Source organism: Neoarius graeffei, chromosome 23 (genome assembly GCF_027579695.1).
Source record: "Neoarius graeffei isolate fNeoGra1 chromosome 23, fNeoGra1.pri, whole genome shotgun sequence".
Lineage (NCBI taxonomy): Eukaryota > Metazoa > Chordata > Actinopteri > Siluriformes > Ariidae > Neoarius > Neoarius graeffei.
In genome coordinates this window covers 11,067,546-11,080,284 of record NC_083591.1, presented here as the reverse complement: position 1 = coordinate 11,080,284, position 12,739 = coordinate 11,067,546, and the positions used below count along the sequence as shown (strand labels likewise).

Here is a 12,739-nt window from a genome sequence, read left to right as displayed (position 1 = left end):
GGGGGGGGGTTACAAGTATTCGCGATTTTGGCTTATTCTCGGCCATGTTCGGTCCCTAACCCCCGCGAATACTGAGGGCTTACTGTATTTTAAGCGTTTTATTCAATTTTAGGGTGCAAATTAGACACCAGGAAGACTGAATTTGCTTTTTGGGTCGTTCTTCTAGACAATAAAGTTGATATTCTGCGTTTCACCTCCAACCCTTGCCTCTGACCTTTAACGATGAAAAACTATTAAAAACGCTCCTCCGAACAAACCTGATGTTGACTATGCTCGTTGTGATGTCATATTAACAAATTCTTGTAGCTTGCGTTCTTACCTTTAACACATGTAAAAGCTGCCCTGTGTAGGAGTTCCACACTTTGAGGAGATGATTGTTGACAGCAGTGATAACCGTGTTGTCATGATGATCCCATGACACCATGGTGACCTTGGGTTTGAAGAAGCTCTCTTCTTCCGCAGGCACGGTTCTGCAATCAAAAGATGAAAATAGCAGTGATGAAGCTCTGACAGCAGGGCCAGATGTCAACAGACCATCATGAAGCATTTTTTTTTTCCACCACACTATCACAAAAGACTTTTATTCTCCAAGTTTATTAACAACAAATACACTACTGTTCAAAAGTTTCGGGTCACTTCGAAATGTCCTTATTTTTGAAAGAAAAGCGCTGCTCTTTTCAATAAAGATCACTTTAAACCAGGGCTTTGAACCGGTTCAAGGAACGAAAACCGGGAACTTTTTCTATTTCACATGGAACAGAAACGAAACCAGAAACTTAATTATTTTTTATGTTCCGGAACAGAAACGCTTATTAAAAATAATGGTAACCGGTTAATACCGGTTTTTATTTCGTTCCTCAAAGTTTCCGTAGCCTACAAATAAAGTCATTCTTCTCCTGCGCAAGTTTCTATGACCCGCTGGGGTTCACTTCCTGTGTGACGTTCGCTGACTGAATGGAGAGAGCGGGAGGGTGGACTACTATCACGTCTCCACATCTTAAATAAGAGGTAAATATTGCAACCTATCGTTATTCGAAAACGTCAATTTCAAACACGATATCAATATATTTGTCCACGTTAATGAGAGGCTCGCGAACATTAAATGACATTAACCTCTGTTAGCCTATCAATGCATAGGGCCTGACTAGCCTTTGGTAACACACTAAACGAATTCTCTTTCATTTTTGGCACTTTTTCTGTTTGTGTAGATGGGAAGACGTACTGAGAATCCAAATCGCCAACATTTTAAATAATAATTGTTTTGAATTATTTCTTGTCTTATTTAATGAAGGTTGTAATAGAATTAGCCTACATTTGGCTTAAGCTGGACGAGACAGAGACATAATTTTATAGCCATTTGTTAAACAGCTGACAGGGAACGTAATTAACCGTTCCGGGAACGAAATTTTTTTGTTCTAACCGGTTCGGGAACGTCTATTTAATGGTGGAACCCAAAACCGAAAAGGTTAAAATTCCGTTTCTGTTCGGAACGAACCAATAGGAAAAAAATTCTGGTTCAAAGCCCTGCTTTAAACTAATCAGAAATCCACTCTATACATTGCTAATGTGGTAAATGACTATTCTAGCTGCAAATGTCTGGTTTTTGGTGCAATATCTCCATAGGTGTATAGAGGCCCATTTCCAGCAACTCTCACTCCAGTGTTCTAATGGTACAATGTGTTTGCTCATTGCCTCAGAAGGCTAATGGATGATTAGAAAACCCTTGTACAATCATGTTAGCACAGCTGAAAACAGTTGAGCTCTTTAGAGAAGCTATAAAACTGACCTTCCTTTGAGCAGATTGAGTTTCTGGAGCATCACATTTGTGGGGTCGATTAAATGCTCAAAATGGCCAGAAAAATGTCTTGACTAGATTTTCTATTCATTTTACAACTTATGGTGGGAAATAAAAGTGTGACTTTTCATGGAAAACACAAAATTGTCTGGGTGACCCCAAACTTTTGAACGGTAGTGTACTTCATGAATATTCAACCTTTCATTTTTCAATTGTTCCAGCACAGCTTTTCAGCAAATAACACACACATACACAGAACATGATCTGCAGAGGTATATTCACAAATAAGAGAATGAAGAACTTTAAAAATAAATAAATAAATAGTCAAAAGTGATGGGATAAAATTGAGATTTTGGGGACTCGTACCCTGGTAAAGTGGCAGACATCTCCAGCAAAATGCTCCTCCACTGATGTCTCTGATGCAGCCTCCAGATGCGAGCAGTGCCGTCACGACTGCCACTTACAAACCTGAGACAAAAACATTATATCTAATTGAATACGTCATCACTGTACATCAACCAGATGTCTTTAGTGTCTGGGTTGGGAGCAATTCTAAATAAATAAAGCACATCTACATAGCAGTAAGCATGGAGGAAAATGTACTGGATATATGGATGTTTTTCCAAAAACGAAGTGCTATGCTGTAACTTGTGCTTTTTTTTCCCCCCAAAAGGGGGAGGGGAAAAAGAAAAAAAAAAACACTATCAAAGAGGAGAAAAAAAAATTCAGCACACGAGTTTATCAGCAGAAAAATATTTGTATTTTAGGCCCACTTTACACGGGGACAGTCTGAAACAAAAACGCAAAAGTCCGTTTTCGTCCTCACTTTTTTCCGCGTCTACACGACCGTTTTCAAGGAGGAAATCTGCGTCTATACGGTGACGCATAAATGCGTGGAATTCAACTGGATGTGCATGCCAGGCGGCTAGGTAGTGCTGTGAAAGACCTCCGCTATGTCTGCACGCATGCGCAACGTCTTCCGTCTTGTCTGATCTGCACATCTGCACCGCGAAAACTTTGACTACTCTGGCTATGGTAAGTAAGAAAGTAAGAGCATGCTATACCCGCCTCTGTTCATTAACGGTATATGTGCAGATTCGGTATAGATGTTCGAAGGACTCCTGGACGTTTATTAAAGGATATGGGACATGAAACATAAATGCACGCTATATCAGTTTCTTTCCATTAAAAATATGAATTAATTGCATCAACAAATACAAAATCTATTAAATTCAGTAAAATCGTTATATTCGTGATGATTATATGGCATTTCTGCTCGACTTCCGATATGCATATTTTACAACCGGAAGAGCCGCTGTCACGTGATCATACGTCACAAAAACTTTCGGGCACAGCACAAGTGGGTAGATGAATGGAGAAGTGGATGACAAGAAAAATGTTTTTATAGTCTTTAACGTACACTGGACATCATGGTGTATTGTGCTGCTTATGGTTGCAATAATTCCAATGGGAAATGCCCTGGAGTAAGTTTTTTTGCATTCCCCAAGGACCCGAAGCTGAGGAAAGTGTGGGCTCACCTGCGCATGCGCAGTAGGCTTCGCGCATGCGCAGTAGGCTTGGTAGGACAAATCCAAGAGGTAGGATAACTTTACAGAACACCTGTTGAAAAAACTTTGCACCTACTGTTTCCCACAAACTGTGTTCGGACCATTTCACTGAGGATTCTTTCAACATTAATACTCAGGTACTGAGCGATATTAATTGCCAAGCCAAATTAAAGATGGAGCCATTCCCAACGTCCCAATTCAGGAACAAGACGGCGGAGTGAAACCCGAAGTGCTACGGCTACCACGAGGTGCATTCGATAAGCGTCTGAAAGCCGAGGTAAGGATTAGTATTATAATTTTGGGTGTATCAATTATTGATCATAATTCTGACTCGTTTCGCCATTTTGAATGTTTTCATCTCGGACTCTGGAAGCATTGTATCTCAATCTCGAAAAATATCAGCAAAAAAAAAACTAGCTTGCAACGGACTTTAGCTAGCTCTATGATGAACTTTAAATGTATGATACAAAAATAATACTTCTTTCAACAGATCATTAGCCTTTGAGCAGAATTGTTTTTAACTTACCAGGATGTGTTATCCAGCCGACCGCTTTCAGTTTCATGGGGATTGAATGAACTCTCACTCTCAGAATCATCTGACCCGTCAGATTAAAGACAAGATCCATGTTCATGTGAATTTCCAGCTATCGGTTCGAATTGATAGGGTCTAACTTCACCTCTCTGTGAAACATCGGGAATGTCACTGTCGATGGACATACATAATTATGTCCAGAAAAAAATCCATGTCCCATATCCTTTAAAGCTGCCAGAGCAGCTTGAAGGTCCGTTGGATCGATGTAATCAGACATGCTCTTACTTTTTTACTTACTTTCTTACTTCCCGGGCTGGCATGTACAGTATATGACATATGTATGACGTAAACGCGTACCCGACGTGAGCGGATCCGAGCAGAGTTTCGCGTATTGGGTAGTTTAGACGGATATGCAACGGGGGCTGTTTTTAACTTATCCACTCTGGAAGGCGTTTTCAATTTTTTCCGTTTTTCAGCCTCGGAAACGCCGTCCCCGTGTAGACGAAAGGCACTTCCGATAAAATATTTAGTCGCTTTTACCCGACAGCGTCCTCGTGTAAACGGGCCCTTAGCCACAATCAAATTTTGCAATGAAGGCATGATTGATAATTTGGGGGGGGGGGGGGGGGGGGGGGAGAGTGCATGGAGGCCTGGTTGAAATGAACATCACCATGAAACGCTCTTCACAAATCCAAAATATTCCCCCACACACCTCTCTCCTGTATTGCTGAACTGGATGCTGTCAACCTTGTCCTAAAAAAAAAAAATAAATAAAAAAAACACATCAGCTTCAGTTACTGTCAGTTAAAGCAAAGAGCAGCAACTGTAATGCAGCAGTGTTTAAAAATTAATCTCGTACCGTATGCGAATTGAGCTCTGCTATTTTTTCCGGATTCCCACTACCCACGTAGTATATCCTGATTACATCATCGGTGCTTCCTGTGGCTAGGAACATGCCGCCTGTATCAGATAAGAGCAAATTATATTAGTTAAATTCGATTCAACCTGAAAATCAGCATGCATGGTTAAAAATGGACTGATGCTATGGAGAGTTTGCATATGAGATATGAATTTGCTTCACTGAATTTCACATTTGTAAAAACTAGGGCTGGGCATCACCAGATACCTCACGATACTATGGCGATATTTTGCCCACGATAACGATAATATCACGGTACAGCAATTCTGCGATAATCGATATATTGCAAGAAATTTCAACCACATCACGATATCTGTGTCACTGAAGAAAATCAGAATTTACTGACCACTGTAAAATTACATTTCACATACATAACTACACACTCTTGCCAGACATATATTTGTCTCTATTCCACTGCTGGCAAAACCAAGAGTTGCTTCACTACAACATACAGAAAATTCCCATTTCTGTGCTAGTATTATCAACTTTTCTGTAAGCATGGACACATCAGTGCTGCTTAACAAGCAGAATCAAATTGTTTTATGAAAACTCGCACTGCAGACTGCACATACATTTCAGTGCTAACACTAATATCAATTTGTTCTTTGTAAACTTGAGAACATATACCTGAGAACATTTAACTTGTGCTTATTTTGCAGGAACAACGCACTGTCTGAAACACATTGAAAAGTGCAGTGGGCATCTTAATTGGAGCATCTTAATTTAATTGGAGCGAAACAGGTTTTGCAGAATGCATTCTCTTTGTCCGGCTCACTGTTTTTTTTCTCCTTTCCTTTGGAATCCGAAGTGCCTCCAAACATCTGCCTTAAAGTTCGGCGGCGTCTCTAGGTTTACGTTAACAGCCATGCTTGCCTGTTTTTTTTCCTCACTGCAACCGCCGGGGGAAAAAAGAGAAGACGAAGAGTGCCTTGCAGTGAGGTAGCGGCACAGCGACACCTCGCGGAGCGGAGGTGCGGAAGTCGTACTGGATTTACAACCCGTCTGAAACATGATTTTATTATTTGAAAAAAATATCGATATTCAAATTGAGTATCGGTATTGAATCAGAAGACAAAGTATCGCGATATATCGCCGTATCGATATTTTTGTACACCCCTAGTAAAAACCCCGTGGATAAGGATCAGAGAAAATGACAAATTACCAAAGACGTAAACCACAGGTGAAGGCTACAACATGCCGCTATCCATTTTTTTCCCCACAACATTTTAGAAACACCAGCAGTGTTCTCCACTACCTGAAGTGATAGCTCGGCGGTAGTATTGAGCGGCCGTCGCCGGGGGGTTCGCGACGGGGGTGTCCCCCCTCGCACCAGAAAATTTGGAAATAAGAAACCCCTCAGATGCCATTTCCTGGCATCGAAGCTGCATGTTATTTATTTCGCAAGTAGCTGCTTTTGTGCAAAATCTTGACACTGGGAGCCGACTTTACATTTATTTTGTCACTCCGTTACGGAAATGTTTATTGAATAGAATATGTTTTTAGTTGAATTCTACACAAAATTACCTTTCATTTGATGTGCAGTATGTGTCTTTTCTTTCCACCGTACTCCTCTCGAAGGTCTGAGGCAATCGGAGCCACTTAACTGACACGCGCTTCTCTGTCGCCGCACTACACATGCGGCGTGTTATCATCGTGACCACTGGGACCAGCTTAAAGGGGAAAAAAACGCTACGGGAGATAGATAATTTGGCAAGTCGGCGTTCGACTATATGCCCGCGCGACATTGAAACATGTTGAACCTATTGTAAAGTAAAGCACATCAACGATCTGTAATCAGAGAATTACTTTGGCGTTTGTATTGGCGTGGTTTTTTTTTTTTTTACTTTCCTTTGAAGTAAACTTTTTTTTTTTTGACTGGGTGGCCAAAAATTAAAGTGCCATTCCACCATTGGATGTATTCTTTGGCGTAAAATACAATATATTTTGACAACATATATAAATGGTATCACTAGATAGAGAAATCTTTTAGCTTCAAAATGATATCAAACAATTTTTTTGACAACGACAAGTATATTAATTTTGCGACCAAAGTCACCTACCCTTTTAATTTCCGCGCGTGATGTCATCGGCAGGTTCCCCTTCTTGTGTACCATGTGACGTGTGACGTGGCACATATTATCAGCAATGGCGGATAGAACGCGATAAAAATAATACCAATAAATCTAGCTAATACCAATAAATCTAGCTAACTGAAAGATTAACTCAATTTTTCGTTATTTTTTTGGCCCCCATATACGAGGAGAAATGACTCTCTCACTTTGGGGGTTTCCTGGTCTAAAAATAGACCGACACGTGGTACACAAGAAGGGGAACCTGCCGATGACATCACGTTTCACTACCGCGCGGAAATTAAAAGAGTAGGTGACTTTGGTCGTGAAATTAATATACTTGTCGTTGTCAAAAAATTATGTTTGATATATCATTTTGAAGCTAAAAGATTTCTCTGTCTAGTCATGTTGTCATAAAATATATTGTATTTTACGCCAAAGAATACATCCAATGGTGGAATGGCACTTTATGGCTCAGTGGCGCATTTATGAGTCGGCGGTAATAGCTCTTCTAGCCGTTATGACTCGGCATTAACGATAGTGGAGAACACTGACCAGGCGCTGACTGACATTGGAAAAGGAAAACCCCAAATTACTTGTAACGCAACCTCAAATCGGTTCCTGAAACCTCGTCTGTACAAAATCAGGTGTGGCTCATATTTGGCTGAATGGAAAGTTTGCAGCCACACTGATATTTTCCAGGAGCGCTCAGCTGTTTAGTCTCACCTGGACTGAAGGAGGAACACACCATCTGAACACCGGGTCTCGGCCTCTCCGTGAACTTCAGGGGACGATCGCTAAAACAGATACAGGAGCAAACAGGATTTGAAATAAAATAGTGTGAGGTAGGTAGGGGTGTGTATATTTTATATATAAAAACCACCCCCCACCAGGGTATTCAACTAAAAGCTCCAGCTACAGAAGACTTTGACCCTTCAAAGTAAAGGTCTGGAGCAGCAACTAACATAACTGAATGAAGACAAAGGACAGCTTTTATTGCTCAACCATTAACAATTGGTCACTGAGCCGAATATAAAATCTGGAGCGCTCGTAGCCTATTCCCCGCTGTAGAGACGAGTGAAGCCATCTGGCCACCATATTACCACTCCCATCATGTGTATTTGGCTTGTGTGTTAAACCGTGGTATGTGATCAAATCTGCCCCACGAAAAGTAGCTCCCCCCCCCCCCCCCTTATTTTCTTAACTTTACCCCCATTCCTTACACATCTTTATAGCTCTCCGCTTCACTGCTGTTTTTTTCCCTTTTCCAGTTCAGTCCCTGATCATTTGCTCAATGGCTCATTTTTACTACTATAATTATTTTTACAGAGATTATTTCAGTTTTTCTCTTACACAGTGTCCGTCCACAACCTCGGGCCTGATCATTTGTACAGTTCACTGCTCCACATGGAGGCATTTTTCTCACCAACTACATAACTTGTCCACTTATGCAGTTTCCAGTAGTCTAAATGACAGTTCCGCTCCGCGATAGGATGGTGGCCAGCTGGCTTCACTCTGACGAGCCTATGAGCTCTCCGGATTTTATATAGAGCTCAGTGTGATTGGTCCACGGCTACTAATAAGACACTATGCCATGTTTTGGTTTCCAACGGCACTTCATTTTATTACTTCTGACTGTTGCGCAGAACCGTGAACACAAGGCGTGCACTTTCAATTTAAAGCAGGGAAAACAAACACGTACTTCTTTGCTCTTACAAAAAAAAAAAAAGTCCTTCCGATGCCATGTGGCGCAAAGGGCGGCGCCGATCTCCGTTTCCGTAGCCTTCGGCCTCTCTCCTATTACATAGCTAGGGTTACAGTGGGGGGCTAGTCCTCTGGTAATTGTGAGAGTTTGACTCCCCACTCGCACCTGTATTGCAGCGTGCCTTGCTAGACGGCAGTAGGTACCATTTTTTATGATGGTCTTTGGTACGACCCGACCAGGAGTAGAACTCGCGATCTCCCGATCAAGAGGCGGACATGCTAACTATTAGGCCACTAGCCGGCTCTTTGCCCTTCATCTTCAACTAAATTTTGAACAAATTGATTAAAAAAAAAAAATCATACCAGATAAATAAAAAAAAATAAAAAAATCGAATCTAAGAAAGTGTGAAAACTCTTTCCTTGCTCTTCCTTTTGAACAGATAAGAGCTTATAATACACTTGCAGCGTTTCCCCACAGACCAGGTAGCAATTTGTGATGCTCCACTGTGCCGATGAGGGAACCGTGTGCGGTGGTGTCTTGGCAGTCGGTCATCGGGGTGTATGCTAAGTGTTTACAGCAGGCGGTGTTCAAACACACAGTATTTTTCTTCAGAGTCTCCTGCTGGGACTATTTTACAGCTACAAGAAGCATTTGAGATTATTCAGTTCAATCTAAATTCTTTTAAGTTCTTTAAGAGAAGACAGCTAAAACAGTTTTTACCAGAACCCTGCCTGGTTTCATTCCTCGAGCCAACTTTACATTACAGGGCAGGCCATTAGTTTGCTGGGCTTGATGTTGGTGGAAAACCTGTCTTTTAAATTTATGAAAATTACTCACCAAAATTGAAGTTAAAGTTTAGTTTTTTGCCTTTTTGGTGGCAATCTTTCAATCATTCTTTAGTTGACATTCAAGGAATAAATTGCAAAAAACAAGCTGGAGGTTTTTATTTTAAATATTGAACTCACTTACCTCAACCAATACTAAAATGAAATAAATAGAATAATGTAACAAAATAATAAAATTAGGCTAGTGGGAAATCCTTATTTATTGTGAATGTCAAGCCATTATTAATAACTTGCATGAATGCTGAAGCGGGATAAACGGGAGAATGCAATAAGGCCGGTTCCTCGCATCAAGCTGCTACTGTATGCATCAAAATTGATTTACAGCCTGACTCAGGGATGTTTGTTTCCTGTAAGCCAAGAAGGCTATGATAAAGCTCATCACGAGCACGACGTAGGCTACCTTTTAACATAAGGGGTCGGAAGGCGAATCGGGAAGGCTGCGTTATTTTTAATTAGCCTAACAGGCCTACTTGCAGTCCGGGTATATGCGCAACGGCAGGCCTGTGCGCACGCCTCTCCGTCTCTCTCTGTCTCTGTGTGGGTGTGCGCGCGTGAACAAGAAGAAAGAGCACCATGAATGAACAGAACGATACGCAACGGAATTTTTTTTTTCTCCAAAATCGCGAGTCTGATTGTGTGGCGCTGAGCCACACAATGGTCTATGTATGGGAAACCCTGACTTGACCCTTCTTCCAATTCTTGATTGGCTACAAGCTGCAACATGGACTTCTGGGCAGCATTTCTACTCTAGAGCTTCTGAATTCCGTTTAACCCAGAGCCAGCTGATGCATCGGTCCCTCTCGGTTCCAGTTGTGCTACTTTATAAGCCCTCTAAAGGCTCGACCTACCAGTTACAGGACACACCTGAACAAAATCGCAAGGAACTAATCACACTTACGTGAAACTGTTGTTAGTTACATCCCACTGCCAGAAGCAGACAGTTGCATCAGTTCCTGTAGAGACCATGTACCTTTTGAAGCCCTTGACAAATGGAGAAAACTAAAGGGACAAGACATGAGGGTCAGATCAAGCCTACTAAATAAAAAGTAGTAAACGGTAGTGTAGCAGACCTGTAAAGAGGTAATAGATCCACTGTGACCCTGCAGCACTGCCACGGGGGCACAGGTACGAAGGCACCAGACTCGGATGGTTTTGTCGCAGCTCCCCGCTGCAATGAGGGTGTTCTCCAAGTTGACCGCGAGGTCTGAGATCTCAGCATGGTGTCCTCGCAGAGTGGAGTGGAGCCTCCCATCGAAAGAGGACCAAATTTTTACCAAGGCATCATCTGAACCCTGAAGAGGACAGAAAGAAGCTTCATCATCCTTCGCACCGGAACAACGAGCAGCTTTAAACGTTGTGTAGTATCGGATCATATGATGATCTTTTGCTTTCACTAAAACGATGGATTTAATGACGCTTCTTGGGAGGTTATTTTCTTTGGCAAATCCTGATTGCTATTTTTCCAGAAATTTTGTTCTGCTCGCTCCTTTGTCTTCTGGGCACTGTTTGTTAAGGCATGCTGTCTAATGCCTCGGTTACAACCGGCCGTACGTGCTCCAATGGCCGGTCTACGTGCAAAAAAACGCAAGAAACGCACGGAGGGCGCGCGTGAAACGTACTGATTTTTGAGCCGTAGACCGGCCGCAGAGGTTCTTTGTCACGTCAAACTCTACGGGCGCTTACTTTTTTTTTCAGGTTGCAAGACAAATTTACGGCCAACGTGCGTCTTTTTCCATGAACAAAAAAAACGCAGCGTTTTGGGAAACGCCAAAAATCGCACGGCCAAAAAAAAAAATTGTACGTCCGGTTGTGACCTAGGCTTAACAAAACACTTTCAGGAACAGGTGTATTTGCATCAAGTCGGACACCAACGTCACGGAGATTAATTCCTTTCACTTCAGATGGCAACTGGGAGCACAATTTAAAGGCGTCACAGCAATATGCATGCGATATTAGATATTTTATTTGTAAACAAATTTTGCAATACCATAGAAGGCCAAACAAAATAAAAAATAAAAATAACTTTGTTTCGGGTTACCCGTCAACCCCCCCGTGACTCCAACCCCTTCTCAGTCTACAAAACGTTCATGCGATGCACATAGCGTGGTTGTCCCTGGTCACAGACCAACGTCCGTACGTGATGCATAGCGCGAGTGTCTCTCGCATCATAAACGCCAGATTGTACGCATGCGTGTGACTACCTCTAACAGGAGGCAACGAAAATGGCGTTGACGCGCGTCTTGCACATCGCAAGCCCAGTCGTAGACAAATCATGTCGCTAGAAAAATGGCCCTTTTCCACTACCCTTTTTCAGCTCACTTCAGCCCAACACGGCTCACGTTTCAACTACCTCAGAGCAGCACGACTCAGCTCGCTTCAGCCCTGCTTAGCCCCCAAAACTCGCACCGTTTTGGAGTGGGGCTGAAGCGATCCAAACCGAGCCGAGTGAGGCTGGGGGCGTGAGCAGACACTCCCCTGTGCACTGATTGGTGAGGAGTGTCCTCACATGCCCACACACACCCCGCGAGCACGCTGGGATCTGTAAACACCGTAAACCCGGAAGAAGAAGAATTACGAGAATTTCTGAAGCCTTATGCGCCTCGCCTCATCTATACGCTCTTGCCAGTATCTGTTGGCGTTGTCGGTGACAACAAGCCACAGCACCAAGACCAGCAACACTAACGACTCCATGTCCTCCATGTTTATTGTTTACTATCCGGGTCGTGAGACTACTGCTTAAAAGGTCACTGACGTCACCGTTTGCGCCGCCTAACGACATCACGTGACGTCCACCCACTTTCGCTAACTCCACCCAATGTGTCCACCCACTTCCAGCCAGCACGGTTCAGCGCGGTTGTAGTCGAAATGCAACTCCAACAGCCCCACACAGCTCGACTCCGCACCGCACAGCTCAGCCCGACTCAGCCGCGTTGGTAGTGGAAAAGCGGCAAGAGAGACATTTAAAAACTGAAGATTTGTTAGCTTGTACCAGTAGTTCAAGAGTAAATATAGAAATCTACGCGAAGCATCGGTTGACACACCGACAACAAACAGCACTCATTGTGTTGTCAGAGTTCGAGTACTCTTACGGGGCGCCAGGAATACCCGCCGAACATTTTCTTGCCCCAGTTTGTGGTGTCAGAATGCCTCAACTGTGCAGATTCTGTTGAAACAGCCTACTATAGCAGTGGATTCGGAAGAAAAGACGACATTTGTCCATACTGTCTTAGACTGTCCGTGTTAAACCAGATCTGAGAAAAAGATTTAAAACTGTTTGTGGCAGTGGGGGCGTGGCCAAGCAGTAGC

The 12,739-nt window shown here is 42.7% G+C and overlaps 1 protein-coding gene across 5 annotated transcripts in view; it reads right to left on the bottom strand.

Moving 5' to 3' along the window:
* The window catches only part of brwd1 (bromodomain and WD repeat domain containing 1), a 132,859-nt gene that overhangs the window by 91,434 nt on the left and 28,686 nt on the right, over nt 1–12,739 (bottom strand). For all 5 annotated transcript variants that reach the window (XR_009651293.1, XM_060905744.1, XM_060905746.1 and 2 more), the window contains exons 8-14: nt 10,504–10,725; nt 10,332–10,432; nt 7,610–7,680; nt 4,755–4,855; nt 4,608–4,648; nt 2,162–2,263; nt 320–470 (exon numbers count right to left, since the gene is read on the bottom strand). Coding sequence is in view for 4 of the 5 variants with exons in the window: in XM_060905744.1 (XP_060761727.1) it covers nt 320–470; nt 2,162–2,263; nt 4,608–4,648; nt 4,755–4,855; nt 7,610–7,680; nt 10,332–10,432; nt 10,504–10,725 (789 nt within the window). In the remaining variant the exon portion in view is untranslated. The remainder of the gene's footprint in view (nt 1–319; nt 471–2,161; nt 2,264–4,607; nt 4,649–4,754; nt 4,856–7,609; nt 7,681–10,331; nt 10,433–10,503; nt 10,726–12,739) is intronic.